Source organism: Oncorhynchus nerka, linkage group LG28 (assembly GCF_034236695.1).
Source record: "Oncorhynchus nerka isolate Pitt River linkage group LG28, Oner_Uvic_2.0, whole genome shotgun sequence".
Classification (NCBI taxonomy): domain Eukaryota; kingdom Metazoa; phylum Chordata; class Actinopteri; order Salmoniformes; family Salmonidae; genus Oncorhynchus; species Oncorhynchus nerka.
Window position 1 is genome coordinate 42,096,247 of NC_088423.1, and position 18,797 is coordinate 42,115,043.

At 42.5% G+C, this 18,797-nt stretch overlaps 1 protein-coding gene across 1 annotated transcript in view; it reads left to right on the forward strand.

Moving 5' to 3' along the window:
• LOC115113233 (sodium/potassium/calcium exchanger 3-like) overlaps positions 1-7,927 on the forward strand; it is a 136,449-nt gene extending 128,522 nt beyond the window's left edge. The window contains exons 16-17 of the mRNA XM_029640640.2: positions 4,325-4,390; positions 4,530-7,927. Of these exons, the coding sequence (XP_029496500.1) occupies positions 4,325-4,390; positions 4,530-4,679 (216 nt within the window). The 3' untranslated portion in view covers positions 4,680-7,927. The remainder of the gene's footprint in view (positions 1-4,324; positions 4,391-4,529) is intronic.
• Positions 7,928-18,797: the final 10,870 nt, after the last annotated feature.

Consider the following 18,797-nt stretch of genomic DNA (forward strand, 5'->3'; position numbering starts at 1 on the left):
GAAATACAGCGTTGAGTGCACCTGTAGCCCACTGTGCCAGAATCACACTAGATAAAACACACGGGGGGGTGCTGTGGCAGGGAAGGAATGCCTACATTCATCTGTTCCCAGGAGCAGACAGACAAGCTTTTGCTGCCTTGCTGCTTTTGGAGTGTGGCGTGTTACATGATTATTCCCAATGAAGGCTTTGACTGTGTGTTAGGGAATTGAGCCGAGTGTTGGGGGCTAATGTAGGAGTGAGATACAGTGCATTTGGAAACGTATTCAGACCCCTTCAATAAAATGTATTTATAAAGCCCTTATTACATCAGCTGATGTCACAGAGTGCTGTACAGAAACCCAGCCTAAAACCCCAAACAGCAAGCAATGCAGGTGTAGAAGCAGTTGACTTTTTCCACATTTTGTTATGTTACAGCCTTATTCTAAAATTGATTACATAATTTTTTCCCCATCAATCTACACACAATATCCCGTCATGATGAAGCAAAAAAAGTTTTCTATACATTTTTGCAAATGTATAATTTTCTTTTTGGAAATATCACATTTACATTAGTATTCAGAGCCTTTACTTTGGCAGTGATAACAACCTCGAGTATTCTTGGGTATGACGCTACAAGCTTGGCACACCTGTATTTGGGAAGTTCCTCCCATTCTTCTCTGCAGATCCTCTTAAGCTCTGTCAGGTTGGATGGGGAGCGTCGCTGAACAGGTCTCTCCAGAGATGTCCGATCAGGTTCTAGTCCGGGCCCTGGCTGGGCCGGTCAAGGACATTCGGAGACTTGTCCTGAAGCCAAAAAAAGAGTTCAATCTTGGTTTCATCAGACCAGAGAATCTTGTTTCTCATGGTCTGAGAGTCTTTAGATGCCTTTTGGCAAACTCCAATTGTGCTGTCATGTGCCTTTTACTGAGGAGTGGCTTCCGTCTGGCCACTCTACCATAAAGGCCTGATTGGTGGAGTGCTGCAGAGATGGCTGTGCTTCTGAAAGGTTTTCCCATCTCCACAGAGTAACTCTGGAGGAGCTCTTTCAGATTGACCATTGGGTCCTTGATCACCTCCCTGACCAGGCACTTCTCCCCCGATTGCTCAGTTTGGCCATATGGCCAGCTCTAGGAAGAGTCTTGGTGGTTCCAACTTCTTCCATTTAAGAATGATGGAGTCTACTGTGTTCTTGGGGACCTGCAATGCTGCAGAAATGTTTTGGTACCCTTCCCCAGATCGTGCCTCAACACAATCCTGTCTCGGAGCTCTACGGACAATTCCTTCGACATTTACATTACATTTACATTTACATTTAAGTCATTTAGCAGACGCTCTTATCCAGAGCGACTTACAAATTGGTGCATTCACCTTATGACATCCAGTGGAGCAGCCACTTTACAATAGTGCATCTAAATCTTTTAAGGGGGGTGAGAAGGATTACTTTATCCTATCCTAGGTATTCCTTAAAGAGGTGGGGTTTCAGGTGTCTCCGGAAGGTGGTGATTGACTCCGCTGTCCTGGCGTCGTGAGGGAGTTTGTTCCACCATTGGGGGGCCAGAGCAGCGAACAGTTTTGACTGGGCTGAGCGGGAACTGTACTTCCTCAGTGGTAGGGAGGCGAGCAGGCCAGAGGTGGATGAACGCAGTGCCCTTGTTTGGGTGTAGGGCCTGATCAGAGCCTGGAGGTACTGAGGTGCCGTTCCCCTCACAGCTCCATAGGCAAGCACCATGGTCTTGTAGCGGATGCGAGCTTCAACTGGAAGCCAGTGGAGAGAGCGGAGGAGCGGGGTGACGTGAGAGAACTTGGGAAGGTTGAACACCAGACGGGCTGCGGCATTCTGGATGAGTTGTAGGGGTTTAATGGCACAGGCAGGGAGCCCAGCCAACAGCGAGTTGCAGTAATCCAGACGGGAGATGACAAGTGCCTGGATTAGGACCTGCGCCGCTTCCTGTGTGAGGCAGGGTCGTACTCTGCGGATGTTGTAGAGCATGAACCTACAGGAACGGGCCACCGCCTTGATGTTAGTTGAGAACGACAGGGTGTTGTCCAGGATCACGCCAAGGTTCTTAGCGCTCTGGGAGGAGGACACAGTGGAGTTGTCAACCGTGATGGCGAGATCATGGAACGGGCAGTCCTTCCCCGGGAGGAAGAGCAGCTCCGTCTTGCCGAGGTTCAGCTTGAGGTGGTGATCCGCCATCCACACTGATATGTCTGCCAGACATGCAGAGATGCGATTCGCCACCTGGTCATCAGAAGGGGGAAAGGAGAAGATTAATTGTGTGTCGTCTGCATAGCAATGATAGGAGAGACCATGTGAGGTTATGACAGAGCCAAGTGACTTGGTGTATAGCGAGAATAGGAGAGGGCCTAGAACAGAGCCCTGGGGACACCAGTGGTGAGAGCACGTGGTGAGGAGACGGATTCTCGCCACGCCACCTGGTAGGAGCGACCTGTCAGGTAGGACGCAATCCAGCGTGGGCCGCGTCGGAGATGCCCAACTCGGAGAGGGTGGAGAGGAGGATCTGATGGTTCACAGTATCGAAGGCAGCCGATAGGTCTAGAAGGATGAGAGCAGAGGAGAGAGAGTTAGCTTTAGCAGTGTGGAGCGCCTCCGTGATACAGAGAAGAGCAGTCTCAGTTGAATGACTAGTCTTGAAACCTGACTGATTTGGATCAAGAAGGTCATTCTGAGAGAGATAGCGGGAGAGCTGGCCAAGGACGGCACGTTCAAGGGTTTTGGAGAGAAAAGAAAGAAGGGATACTGGTCTGTAGTTGTTGACATCGGAGGGATCGAGTGTAGGTTTTTTCAGAAGGGGTGCAACTCTCGCTCTCTTGAAGACGGAAGGGACGTAGCCAGCGGTCAGGGATGAGTTGATGAGCGAGGTGAGGTAAGGGAGAAGGTCTCCGGAAATGGTCTGGAGAAGAGAGGAGGGGATAGAGTCAAGCGGGCAGGTTGTTGGGCGGCCGGCCGTCACAAGACGCGAGATTTCATCCTCATGGCTTGGTTTTAGCTCTGACAAGTACTGTTAACTGTGGGACCTTATATAGACAGGTGTGTTCCTTTCCAAATCATGTCCAATCAATTGAATTTACCACAGGTGGACTTCCCATCAAGTTGTAGAAACATCAAGGATGATCAATGGAAACAGGATGCACCTGAGCTCAATTTCGAGTCTCATAGCAAAGGGTCCGAATACTATTTTATATTTAATACATTTACATACATTTCTATAAACCTGTTTTTGCTTTTGTCATTATGGGGTACTGTGTGTAAATTGATGTGAAAAATATATAATTTAACCCATTTTAGAATAAATCAAATATTATTTGTCACATGTGTAACAGTATAACTTTAGACCGTCCCCTCGCCCATACCCGGGCGCGGACCAGGGACCCTCTGCACACATCAACAACAGTCACCCACGAAGCATCGTTACCCATCGCTCCACAAAAGCCGTGGCCCTTGCAGAGCAAGGGGAACTACTACTTCAAGGTCTCAGAGCAAGTGACGTCACCGATTGAAACGATATTTAGCGCGCACCGCTAACTAAGCTAGCCGTTTCACATCCGTTACACATGCACCAAACACGACAGGTGACCTTACAGTAACCTTACAGTGAAATGCTTACTTACAAGCTCTTAACCAGCAATGCAGTTAACACTCATTTTTCTTATGTAAAAATTTACAAAAATGAGGGCAGCAGTAAAATAACAGTAGCGAGGCTATATACAGGGAGTACCGGTACAGAGTCAATGTGGAGGCTATATACAGGGAGTACCGGTACAGAGTCATTGAGATAATATGTACATGTAGGTAGAGTCAAAGTGATAAACAGCAGCATAAAAGAGAGGGGGGGGGGGGGGGGCAATGCAAATAGTCTGGGTAGCCATTTGATTAGCTGTTCATGAGTCTTATGAATTGGGGGTAGAACAATCTATGACTAGGGGGGCTGGAGTCGTCGACCATTTACCTCTACACCGCCTGGTATAGAGGTCCTGGATGGCAGGAAGCTGTGATGTACTTGGCCATACACACTACCCTCGATGGAGCAGCTGTAGGCTGTAACGTAACAAAATGTGGAATAGGTAAAGGGGACTGAATACTTTCTGAATGCACTGTACAGAGAACAGTTTATGGATACTGTAAACATTTCAAAAGGGCCCCCCAAAAAAGAGCTGGCATAAGACCATATAATCGTTTGGTGTAACTTGTGTTTTTGAAACTATTATTCTCTTCTGGAAACAGCAGGTGTACACTTCATACCGGTGCAAAAGTGTTGTAAATCAGTTCCCAACCCCATGGTTTAACTTCTTCTGTGCCTGTTTAAACCTTTTTTCTCTTAGATTAAACTGAACAGCAAAGGGCTCATCTTCTCTGTGGGACTTCTGTTGGGGTCTGTGTTCCTCACAGTGAGTCATTCCATGTATATGTCTACGATTTTAAAGAATAAAATATACTTGTGTATTGTATTTTACAGTCTATGCAGAATTACATTTAAGTAGAGCAACCATAAATGTAATTCCTTAATCTCTTCCCTCGCTCTCTTAGGTCCTGGGGGTACATCTGAATGGGTGGAAACTGGACCGTCGTTTGGGCCTGGTGTGTCTGCTCATGTACAGCATCTTTCTCTGCTTCTCCATCCTCATTGAGTACAACGTCTTCACCTTTGTCAACCTGCCCACCTGCAGAGACCGGTGAGACCCAGTTCTCACTCTCCCTTCTCTTTCTCCTCCCCATCCTCCTCCACTCTCCAGGAGATGGTCCGGCTTGGGAGGGATCTGTCTGCATCTCAGATATTTGTATTATTATTATTTTCTTTATGGTCGGTCAGTGCAATAGGGAGTAGTGTGTGTGTGTGGTTTAAAGAGGAGATAAACTGGGCACACATGCAGGAGCACAAACTGACTTGTAAAAAGCTTTCACACAGGACGCGTGAACAAAGCTATTTTTGTCGACTACTGCCTACTTTGATGTGAAGATTTTTATTTGTTTAGGACTTTTGTAAAGGTGTCTGAAACTGCATTATAGTCTACCGTGTGATTTTGCTGACAATTTCTAATGTAATGTTTATTAGCTGCTAACTAGGCTTTGATGAAAGCCGGTCTTATACGAGTCTATAATGTGTAGTGGAATAGTGTTGTTTGAACAATATTAAATGAAATGTTTCCCGCTTTGTAAATACATGCAGGCAGATATTCTATTTATTAATTTATTGAATGTTATTTATTTTAAATCCAAACCAACCCGGTTGGTCTGGAAGATGAGCTCATTTTGGAGATACTGTCTGTAGAGAGTAGTGACACCAACAACCCCTTGGCATGTTATGAGACTCCAGTCTAAAGTCACTTTTAGGGGAAACATCCTTTCAACATTCCTTTGACCCTTGCAAAAGAGGAATCTCTACTAAAAGTATTCTGAGCATTTACTCTATGACGGACTTGATTTAGATCGTCACACGAAGAAAATGCATCCTTAGCAAAGTCAAACCTATTCAGTGAGACTGCACTGAAGTATATCATATGTGGTGTCTGTCCAAGGTGGGAGACGGTCTCTGTTTCAATGACAATGAGTGTCCCTACTTGCTGATTATTATGGCAATCTGGTCAAATGAAGCAAACTTTGTGAAACGGTAAACTCCTTTTTTCCACAAATGGAGCTCAAGAGAATATGTGCTGCCACATAGGGGCACAACCAGGAACTACAGCACAGTATTGGATTCCTACAGACCTTTTCTTGTTCCAAGTAACTTTTTACCAAATGTACATTGCCTAGATGGACTTCCTGTATAAAGGATGGATTTCCTGTTCCACCGACACACAGAGGAAATTAGGCATTTCTGTACTAATGAGTACTCCCAGTGTTATGATTCATAGAGGTAGAGATGCACTTTAAATAAAGCATCTGAACTTTGGCTGACCTGATGTTGGTTGAGCTGCGGTAATTCATTTTTTGTAATGCACAATGTTTAGATTTGTCCAGATGGTAGGTTGTGCTACATTTAAATCAGTTCTTATGTCCTTTACGCCTTTAGTTTTGGGGATTATATCAGACGTAATCTGTAGACATGCAGGGGATTCTAGGACACTTGTTCAAGGCAAGCCAACCAGTCGTGCGTTGATTGAATGTTTGCTATGTTAGTAACACCATCGCACCTTTATTTGACGTTTACAAAATATATTTATCACACCACTGTAGACACACAGCAGACTAAGGGCCCTATTCAATCCGCATGGCGGAAGTTCAGTTTTAAAGCGGGATTGAAATTTAAAGGCAATATTCCCGCTTTAGCAGAGTTTACATTAACGGTAAACGCTGCATATAGTCGACTCAATCGGGAATTACTTTTACATTTCTGTTGCGAATCTGTAACGCTTCAGTTTTACAGATTGAATAGAGCCCTAAAACCATCTGTAAAAACTAAGATTTTTCATTTGGTAGTTTTTTTTCATAAATGCAAATAACACACATTTATTGAAGAAAAAAAAAACTTCCTTTACAAACTGCTCTGAATGACTTGTGAACACTAATTTTATGATTTAATTTTATTTTATAATAACACAATATCTCAAATACATAACTGATGATTACAAAAAGTCTCAATGTACAAAGTATTAGGGTTGCATTTATTTTGAAGAATGTTTATCGTTTGTTTTTTGTTCATATATTTATTTGTCTTGGGAAATGTGTAGAGACGGAGCCCAACTCTAATGTCAAAGGAAAACAGGGTTTTTAAAATGTAAAATAATTTATAATGCAATAATGATGAGCTTTACAATGTAAATATGTTGTTTCTTTTCATTTGATTGAAGGCACATTTCTAGATGGTATGTACAGTTGCACATCCCTCTGTCAAGAGAGTAAAATGTATCTTGTAGGGCAGACTAAAGTGGTTTACAGAAGTCTGCACTGGAAGCTTGATATGAAAAGTGACTTATATACATATCTACCAAGCCTATAAGTCAAAGACTCCTAACTAGTTCTAATTGGCCAATATCATACAAATATCCCCATGCAGCATTCAATACATTAAGTTGAAAAGATATCTTCAGTGGCACATCCAACTGAAATGTTAACCAGTGACATACTCATCCTTAGCCATAATACCATTGACAAATATGGTCAGATGTCATGTTGTGCTGCTGTTAATTTGTCCCTGGTTTGATGAGGATTATAATCTGAAAACAGGTACTATACAACACAAGAGGTTGGTGGCACCTTCATTGGGGAGGACAGGCTTGTGTTAATGGCTGGAGCAGAATTGGTGGAATGATATCATATATCAAACATGGTTTCCATGTGTTTGATGCCATTCCATTTGCACCATTCCGACCATTATTATGAGCTGTTCTCCCCCCCAACTCCTATACCACCATGTGCTTGAAATTCACCATACTATCACCAAGACTCATATCTGCAGGTGAGCGGTCTTGAAGAAAGGAATATTTTAATATTTTGTGAAGTTCACATGGTGATATATTGCTGATGTACATATATACATACATGTAAATGTATTTATATATTTTGTCTTAATCTGTATATTTGTTCAATATATTTTCATAGATATGATCTTAGGTCCCCCTTGGTACCCTCCTTAGTCCTTTGTTTTGTTGTGTTTGAGATTTTGATAATCACCTTGTCCTTTGTTAACTTGCATGGATATATTTTAATATAATACATTATTTAATGGTAATTATAATGTAATTTGAATCAGAATGATATATATTAAAGATGGCACTAAACTTGGCTGTTGAACTGGACCTCCTAGATGACTGCATGTTGTTTCTGATAGGATTGCTAAGTTTGATGATGTAATGTTAATCAAATAACCTGAAGTATGCCTCCGGAACAGGGAGGTCAAAACAGAATGGTTTACTTTGTGTGCCGATGTTTCAGATGTAATTTAGAATACTTTTGGTACTTCCGCATAAATAAAGTATATTTGCTTAAGGTAATGCATGTATCCTTGTGTTGCTTTCCACACTACCACCAGAAAAGCTTTTATCATAAAGTATATAACATAACTTTAGATGTGAAATTAAAAAGAGAGGAGAAAGAGAATGTGAAAGAGAGATACTCACCAAACTGGTATTTGCATGAGTCAATTATCTGTCTAATTTCACAACACATACTGCCCCTTTATTGTGTGTGTAAGTGTTGTGGCATTATATTGGCCATTCACAATTGTTGGAGCACATGCACTTGGCAAATTAGCAGAGAACGTGACCATGCAGCTCACTCTGGCCTGCTCTTGACATTATTCTACAAAAATGCTATCAGACTCTCATAATGCTGAAAAAAAAATGTGCAGGCTACCCCCACAAGGTCATGTCTTGATAGGATAAAGATTATTTTAGCTAACCCTTTTCCTAAATTTAACCTAATTCTTCTATCCTGCTACGTTCATTCTCCAAAATCAATTTTGACAAACTGTAGGCCTATAGTATCGTTGAGGAAAGATCAGGTGGGACCATTCTAGCCAGTGAGAGGGCAGATATGCTTATGACGGTTTTGACTAGTTACCACAGCCAAAGTAAAAATTGGCCATCATAATTAATTATTTTTTTGTTGTTGCTTTTTGCTCTTCATTCAAGGTTAGGCATAAGGTTAGCAGTGTGGTTAAGGTTAGATTTAAAATCACATTTTAAGAAGTTAACTTGTAGAAATGGGCAGGGTTTTAGACTTTGTCGCTGTGGTAACTAGTGATGACCAATCACATGTTTTTTTCTCAAAGTTGCAGGGATGTCACGTCCTACAGTACTTTTATAAGTACACTCGTAATAATCACTACGAAACTTCTATTCGATCAAATAACATTTCAAATAAACCATTAAAAAAACGTCGACCAAATACAGCACTATCATTTACCTCCATACAAAAACTCATCGCCTTGTGAGCTAAAAAAATAAGAAAAGACGCCACCTGCTGGAGATGTTGGGCCCAGTTATCCCTCTTGATTCGCCTCTTCCTCTCTGGTTAACATAATTACTCAACCTAATTACTTTAGACTCAAAACGATGAAACGTTTAGTTTCATGTAACAAAGTTTATTTTCGATTTCCACTTAAAAAAATGTAGCACACTTTGTTAATAACATGTATTGAATCATAAGAAACATTTTCACTCAAATAAATTCTCACCCAACTTTGAAACATGGTTCTCTTTGATTGGGCTCATGGCAATGGCTTCTACCTGAGCACATGGTAATTGTCTGCCATTCACACCTCCCATGCAATGTTCCCTAAAAAAAAAATATTTCAGCATTGAGCACATTTCAAGTCCTCTGACCGCAAACTTGAACTTAGTACAAATTATTTGCAACTTCCAGCGCATGTTTACTGTAAACACTGAGGCTGTACCCACTAAGATAACGTTTCAGACAGTGATTTACATTTACATTTAAGTCATTTAGCAGACGCTCTTATCCAGAGCGACTTACAAATTGGTGCGTTCACCTTAAGACAGTGATCAAGTAGTGTTGATTGATGCAAGAAACGACTTTACAAAATAAAATGCATTATTATTCCCATACCATTATTACAGAGAATCAAACAAATGATGCTACCCCCTGCCTATAGTCCGGCACAGTGGACGCAGCATAATACCCACAAATGGCAAATTAGCAACAGAGACTACAAATTCCTGCAGGAAGCTCCTGCAAGTCATCTTTAGCCGACACTCTCAGCTACCAGCGCAATCAGAGACCTACTGTGTCCAATCCATGATCTTCTTACGTCCCTTTTCACTGTTTTAGCTAGCCACAGACTACACAAGCTAACTAGTTAGCAGAGCAGTAGATCAAAAAATAGCCTAGATAACTGTTTGTACAGTATTTCAACTATTTCAGACCTCATGGCATTTTTCAAGGAAGAGCATAAGAGCCTTAAAAGGGGTGAAGACCATGATAAGTCGGGAAAAGCTGCACTTGTCCTCGTGACAGTTTATTAAATATTCTACAGCTATAATGTCAATCAAATCAAACTATTTTAAATAGCACATTTCTTACAACTAATACATTTCAAGGTGTTGCACTGAAAGGCATGTGGCACTTAAAGGAAAGTTTCACCTATTTTTCTTATTATATTGTTTTTGTGGATCTCTGAGTAATGTTTTATCGATTCCCTGGGTCATTTCATGTTGTCATGTGTATCTGAGTTATTGGAGTTCAAGCAGGCAGAAATCCATCCGGGATGACGTAGTACCGTGATAAAGTCGCTCTCACTGCACTGGAAGTTAATAGGAATACAACTTTCAGTTGGCAAAAATGTCTATCATACATGTCATATTTCAATACTGGCCGATATCATTCGGGAGGATGTCTTCTCTCAAATGAGCCACTGATCATATTTTTTTTATATTCCTAACTCGAAAAATGTTCAATTTAACAGTGTCTAGCACATTTTTCACATTTGTCTGCCTGTTTAGTCCAGGGTGCATTGCATGGTGCCGTTTCCAGAGATATTATAGAAAGGTGATGAATGAAGGAATGTGAATGAAGGAACGTATAACGTCCCATGCAGCAGACTGTCGAGCAATCACGTTCCCATTTTCATGCTGTATCACGCGGTTGCTAAGCTAATTGTCATGCAATCCCTTTTTAAAGTATGTCGAGGAACGTGCCTATTTTCCACTAAAGTATAATGTTACGATTCCATCGCCCAGAATGCACCGCGCGGTGCATTGATGTAGCATGGGCAACGATTCCCATCTCCTCAAAAGTGTGTCTGCCATTGCAAATACTAGACTCCATTCTGTGACACACATCGATCTGCAGGTTGAACATGGTGAGATTGTAGACTCTTAAATTGATAGCCTGAAAATTTCCAAAACAGACTGCACTAACTAGCTACTTCACACAATAATAAAAGACAATACCAGCATGTATGGTTACATTTGCTTTCTAGCTAGCTACAAAGCTAGCCAGCCAGCAAGCCCATTGAGAGAGCATTGCATTGTGGATTTTGTAGTCGACTTGAGCTACAGATTTCCACAATGATTTTCCATGTTGCTACCAACCTTATTATGAAGAAAATAAAACATGTGTTCACAAAATATATTGTTTTTACATATTAGTGTTATTTAACACTGTAAATTAAAGGAATGAGTGATTTTGGGTGGATTGTTCCTTTAAAAAATCAAATGTTATTGGTCGCATACACATGATTAGCAGATGTTAATGCGAGTGTAGCAAAATCCTTCCTCTAGGCAGGCCTCTATAGGTGACCAGGGGGTTCTCTCTACCACATGTGAATGCCTCCGTGGAGCTCATGAGTGTAGCCATGCAGCCTATTTTGGCAGTTCACAAAATCGGCTGTACGTATGTGGAATGCGAGTGGAGGAAGCCAGCCGTGCCCAACCAGGTGCAGTCAGTGGAAGACCTGTACCTGGCTGAAGACTACAACCCTCTGTCCCGAGAGACAACAGAGGAGGATCTTGGCTGAGGAACTGACTCCGGGGCAGGTTCTCTTTGAACCTGAGCCAGAGCAACCACAACCCTCCCTGTCTGTACTGGATATTGTTTAAAAAAAACAAGGGCCCCTGGGGCATGCAGGCATCCTGGCTGGCATGTTGCTGTTGGTGGGGGAGCAGTAGGCTATACGCTAACAGGACAGCACACCAATCCCAAATGACACATCATGAGGAGAGAGAAGTTGACTGCCAGCAATTACGGAGCAGTGGTTAGGGCCAAGCGCGTTACTCCATCGCTGCTAAAAAGGGTCCTCAGATCAGTCATTGGATAAAGTGTTGTTTGTAAAGTGGGGCACTGGTAGAAGATCCGGGCATCAAGGCATTCAAATGGGTACAGGGATGGATGTGCAGGAGTCAGGGTTTTGGGTCACAAGGTCTGGGATCCTGGGTGCCTCATCGGATGGTCTGGTGGGTATCATAGCAGCAGTGGTAGGTTATAGTCCAATTACAAAACTACATTTATGAACATTCCTAAAGATTACTTTTCAACATTGCCTATTCCCGAACATTCTCACTACTTAGAAAAACTTAATAGTGTAGGGCTTTCCTCATGCCTGTTTTCATGATGGTGATAGTGAATGCTAGCGTGAATGCTAGCTAGCTACCGACTAGAACATAAGCTAGCCAAGACCAACAACACAAAATAAACAGACTAAACAGATGCTACTAACAGTCGTAAATGTAGTTAAAAACAGACTATACTAAACAAGTTAAATGTCTTACCTGTAATGAAATGTTTTCCACACACATAGCTACGTGTAGCCTACTTGGAAATCGGGTCTCCACAATTTCCCACTCTCCCACGCTGAATAGTCTGAAGCCATAGGGCTCTTCTTTCAGGCTATATTTCCCTAAGTCGGAGCATCGGTATTTTTGAACAAACACAGCAGCTTCCGCCATCATGAAGTGCTTTGAGAGATTAGTCAAGGACCATATCACCTCCACCCAACCTGACACCCTAGACCCACTCCAATTTGCTTACTGCCCAAATACGTCCACAGACGATGCAATCTCAACCACACTGCCCACTGCCCTAACCCATCTGGACAAGATGAATACCTATGTGAGAATGCTGTTCATCGACTACAGCTCAGCATTTAACACCATGGGGCCCCACAAGGGTGCGTTCTGAGCCCTCACCTATACTCCCTGTTCACCCATGACTGCGTGGCCATGCACGCCTCCAACTCAATCATCAAGTTTGCGGTAGGCTTGATTACCAACAATGACGAGACGGCCTACAGGGAGGAGTTGAGGGCCCTCGGAGTGTGGTGTCAGGAAAATAACCTCACACTCAACATCAACAAAACTAAGGAGATGATTGTGGACTTCAGGAAACAGCAGAGGGAGCACCCCCCTATCCAATTCGATGGGACAGTAGTGGAGAAGGTAGTAAGTTTTAAGTTCCTCGGCGTACACATCACAGACAAACTGAATTGGTCCACCCACACAGACAGCATCGTGAAGAAGGCGCAGCAGTGCCTCTTCAACCTCAGGAGGCTGAAGAAATTTGGCTTGTCACCAAAAGCACTCACAAACTTCTACAGATGCACAATCGAAAGCATCCTGTCGGGCTGTATCACTGCCTGGTACGGCAACTGCCCCGCCCACAACCATAAGGCTCTCCAGAGGGTAGTGAGGTCTGCACAACGCATCACCGGGGGCAAACTACGTGCCCGCTAGGACACCTACACCACCCGATGTCACAGGAAGGCCATAAAGATCATCAAGGACAACAACCACCCGAGCCACTGCCTGTTCACCCCGCTATCATCCAGAAGGCGAGGTCAGTACAAGTGCATCAAAGCAGGGACCGAGAGACTGAAAAACAGCTTCTATCTCAAGGCCATCAGACTGTTAAACAGCCACCACTAACATTGAGTGGCTGCTGCCAACACACTGACTCAACTCCAGCCACATTAATAATGGGAATTGATGGAAATTGATGTAAAATATATCACTAGCCACATTAAACAATGCTACCTAATATAATGTTTACATACCCTACATTATTCATCTCATATGTATATGTATATACTGTACTCTATATCATCTACTGCATCTTTATGTAATACATATATCACTAGCCACTTTAACTATGCCACTTTGTTTACATACCCTACATTACTCATCTCATATGTATATACTGTATTCGATGCCATCTACTGCATCTTGCCTATGCCGTTCTGTACCAACACTCATTCATATATCTTTATGTACATATTCTTTATCCATTTACACTTGTGTGTATAAGATAGTAGTTTTGGAATTGCTAGGTTAGATTACTCGTTGGTTATTACTGCATTGTCGGAATTAGAAGCACAAGCATTTCGCTACACTCGCATTAACATCTGCTAACCATGTGTATGTGACAAATACATTTGATTTGATCTATTTCTGTATAATACAAAAAATATACGTCCAAATTGGCTCTTTTACACTGGGGTTCAATGGGAAAGAATGTTTGTTTTCACCAATTTGTGGGCGTTCGAGGGGAATTCCTTATCATTACCTATGAGTAGGGCTGGCATTTTGACCCCATTCTGGAACTCAAGTAATTTAATAGGATCTCTATGACTCAAACCCTCTTTGCCTCCAAACATTCATTTGTTCTTTGAGCTGCTTGAGCCAGAGACAGAAAAGGAAGCGAGACATCCCACTGCATCTTTAAAAATATATATATGTATTGGTGGATCGCAACCAACTGAATGGTGCATACACCAGGCTACATGTTGGAGTGAGAGGTCAGTCACGGCCTCCCTATTCATCAATTTCTCTAATCTTGCCCTGTGCTTCCTTCCGCCTGTTGTCCTGGAGTGTTAATTCATCACACGTTGTGGCAAAAAAAAGGGAAGGTAAAAAGGACAGGTAAAAGGGAAGAAAAATTACCCTACCAACTAATCCTACCCCCATTAAAACATCACTACTATTCCACTACCCTATCTGATCCTACACCAGGCCGGCAGCCTGGGAGGACGGGACACTATCATTCAACACACCTTGTAAACTCAATCTTATACACTCAAGTACTTGTCTGCTGCTGCCACCACATCTATTTTCTGTGATTTTACATTCCAGTTCTGTGGCCTCCAACTCAATCATCAAGTTTGCGGACGACACAACAGTGGTAGGCTTGATTACCAACAATGACAGGACGGCCTACAGGGAGGAGTTGAGGGCCCTCGGAGTGTGTATGTGACAAATACAATTTGATTTGATTTGGTACTGTTGATAGCCATGGCTATGAACGCTAAGAAACCAACCTTACTGAAGCACATGTTATTCCTGTCACTCTCTATATGCCTATGCCTACTCAACGGGAGCCTCTTAGGATCCCTCGCCCTGGCCCATGTTCTTCTACTACTGTCTTCAGTCCCTCAGCGTACAACACCTTCTGTACTACTATAACCTTGTCAACCTCAACCTGCCTTTCTCTCACCGGACACTTCTGATCTCCAGCACCATGGGTACTCCTACAGTTAACACTCACAAATTTTTTCCACCGATACTACCCAGTCTTATGCATATCTCTCACGTCTAGGAATCTTCCTCCAACACACGGCTGCAACATGACCATAAGCCTCTGCATCAAAACTCAGCAGGACAGACAGTGTCTCATCTGTTTCACCACACTCTCCTCTGCCAGGTCTGCGTCATACCAAACGGTGGGCGTCACAGACATGGGAATCTTTCATTTCAGTTGATCCTCCTCAACACAATGCAACCCCAGTTATCACTCCTTTCAACAGCGCCCTAATCCGAACAGCAAAGCAAGTCACAGTTCATGTCCCAAGGCACATGGTGTGGAGTGGCTGCTCATCACGAGTTCACTTCAAGTTACTTTCACCAACTCAATAGTCCCCAAACTCTTCTCCATCCAACCTGACACCAAATATGAATCAGCCAGAAGGCAATCCCTTCTCTCCAACGACAACAAAAAAATCACACTCCCACTTGGCCAGAATCATCTTTGTCATAATTTCCTTCTTCCCGCTCTTCACAGACACATCAAACTCTACACCATGCTGCTCCGAATCTCCTCTCTCTCTCTCTCTCTCTCTAATCAGTTTCACGTTCTGAGCTACTGAAGTACAGTTTTCCAATTTTATAATTGATACTAGAGATCTTCAGAGATCTATCTACCTCTACCCAAATAACCATCGGGTCGAGATCTAAATAATGTCACAGGTCTGGGTCGGATCTGATTGTTACGGGTCTCAGGTATGTGAAATTCTAACTGACTTGTCTGGAAGGACCCGTACAGATCTGAACGTGATGTTGCAGCAGCGAGAGAAATTTGATAAGCAAGAGCAGCAGCTTAAATTTTCACACTCAATTATTATTTGGTAGCATTGCCTTTAAATTGTTTAACTTGGGTCAAACGTTTCGGGTAGCCTTCCACAACCTTCCCACAATAAGGTGGGTGAATTTTGGCCCAACTGAGTCAGGTTTGTAGGCCTCCTTGCTCACACATGCTTTTTCAGTTCTGCCCACAAATGTTCTATAGGATTGAGGGCAGGACTTTGTGATTGCCACTCCAACACCTTGACATTGTTGTCCTTAAGCCATTTTGCAACAACTTTGGACGTATGCTTGGGGTCATTGTCCATTTGGAAGACCCATTTGCAACCAAGCTTTAACTTCCTGACTGACATCTTGAGATGTTGCTTCAATATATCCACGTCATTTTCCTTGCCTCATGTTGCCATCTATTTTGTGAAGTGCACCAGTCCCTCCTGCAGCAAAGCACCCCCACAACATGATGCTGCCACCCACGTGCTTCACGGTTGGGATGCTGTTCTTCGGCTTGTAAGCCTCCCCCTTTTACCTCCAAACATATTGATGGTCATGATGGCCAAACAGTTCTATTTTTGTTTCATCAGACCAGAGGACATTTCTCCAAAACGTACGATATTTAACCCATGTGCAGTTGCAAACTGTAGTCTGGCTTTTTTATGGCGGTTTTGCAGCAGTGGTTTCTTCCTTGCTGAGCGGCCTTTCAGGTTATGTCGATATAGGACTCGTTTTACTGTGGATATAGATTACTGTGGTACCCGTTTCCTCCAGCATCTTCACAAGGTCCTTCGCTGTTGTTCTGGGATTGATTAGCAATTTTCGCACCAAAGTACGTTCATCTCTATGAGACAGAATGAGTCTCCTTCCTGAGCGGCATGACAGCTGTGTGGTTCTATGGTGTTTATAGTTGCATACTATTGTTTGTACAGATGAAAGTGGTACCTTCAGGCGTTTGGAAATTGCTCCCAAGGATGAACTAGACTTGTGGAAGTCTACAAAAAAAATTCTGAGGTCTTGGCTGATTTCTTTTGATTTTCCCATGAAGGCAAAGAGGCACTGAGTTTGAAAGTAAGTCTTGAAATACATCCACAGGTACACCTCCAATTGACTCAAATGATGTCAATTAGCCTATCAGAAGTTCTAAAGCCATGACATCATTTTCTGGAATTTTCCAAGCTGTTTAAAGGCACAGTCCATTTAGTGTATGTAAACGTATGACCCACTGGAATTGTGATACAGTGAATTATAAGTGAAATAATCTGTTAACAATTGTTGGAAAAATGACTTGTGTCATGCACAAAGTAGATGTCCTAACTGACTTCCCAAAACTATAGTTTGTAAACAAGAAATTAGTGGAGTGGTTGAAAAACAAGTTTTAATGACTCCAACCTAAGTGCATGTAAACTTCCGACTTCAACTGTAGCTTGCTGTTGGCCAATGATACGTTTTCAAAGCAATAGGCTACAGCCATTGAGTATCGCTCCATGTGTGGCAAAAGTTAGGAGATATCTAATCAATGGAAGATGGTATTAAAAGTATTAAAAGTTGAAGGAGAAGGATAGGCTACAACAACCAACAGTCAACTTAATATTCTGAATGGAGTTGTTGTTATTTGTAACTGTAGGATGAGAAAGCGCATGCACTGCAGCCTCAGTTAACATAGCTAACTAGCTTCTCTCGGTTTGATGCAGTCAAGACAGGTACTACGTAATCAAATTTGATGATAAATAACCTAGCTATGGCAGCTATTAGTCTACTATAGCACAAGTCGGCTTCTGTCTCTCTGTTCTCAGTCCCTCCTCCCTGCTCACTGTGTCACTCCCTCACAGTATGGCCCTTCCCCCGCCTGCAAGAGCTGCACCTCTCTCCTCTTGCGCTTTATCAGCGGTCCAAGAACTGTGAAGCCCCAGGTCCAAGACCTGTGAAGACCTCTACTTGACACCTAACATCTTCTCAGTGTTTTTCCTTGTTCTTTCGACCCTGCCGCCATCTTTCTCTTGTTGGTTTCACCTTCCAAACTGCTGTAGCACGGTTTCCCATTTTTTGATTGATCTCTCAACATAGTCTTGTCACAGGTTTTTTTTGTCTTTTACGCTTTCTTTCTCATTTTGTTTTCTTCCAAGCTACTGAAATACTGTTTTCCATTTTTGTACTTGATGCCTATCAACCTCCCATCCTCATTCTTAATATTCAGAACCCCTGGGACCATCCCACTCCCTATTTTCTTCTGGTTCAATGTTAGAAAATAAACTAAGCAGTCCCATAGAGAATGATAGAGAAAGCATCCCAAAATATAGTTCCCATTATAGCATCTGTGAGCGCACGGGCAGCACCATTGAGGCAATCTCCATTTTGAAATAGTGCTAAAAAAATCCCAATTGGCTGACCCCTTCTGATGACCCAGTTGGGCATGACTCCAACAGGTTCATCAGGAGGGGTCAGCCAATGGAGAAGTTGGAAGTCCCACCTAGTTGACGACATTAAAATGGTGCAAGCCCTCAATGGCGCTGTCTATACTAAAACAGCCTTTTGGCCACTGTAGGCCTCTATCATTCTCTATCGATGAACAATGAGAGGGCAGGTACGCGTGCGAACGATAGGCACAACTGAGTTGTTTTTCGCAAAGTTGCCTGAATGCAACGTGCATCCCGTTACAGTACCAGTCAAAAGTTTGGACAAACCTACTCATTCAAGTGTTTTTCTTTATTTTTACATTGTATAATAATAGTGAAGACATGAAAATTATGAATTAACACATATGGAATCATGTAGTAACCAAAACAAAGTGTTAAAGAAATCAAAATATATCTTATATGAGATTTTTTTAAATACCCACCCTTTGCCTTGATGACAGCTTTGCACACTCTTGGCATTCTCTCAACCAGCTTCATGAGGTAGTCACCAGGAATGCATTTCAATTAACAGGTGTAATTTGTGGAATTTCTTTCCTTCTTAATGCCTTTGAGACAATCAGTTGTGACAAGGTAGGGGAGGTATACAGAAGATGGTCTTTTACCAAATATGGCTAAGTCCATATTATGGCAAGAACATCTCA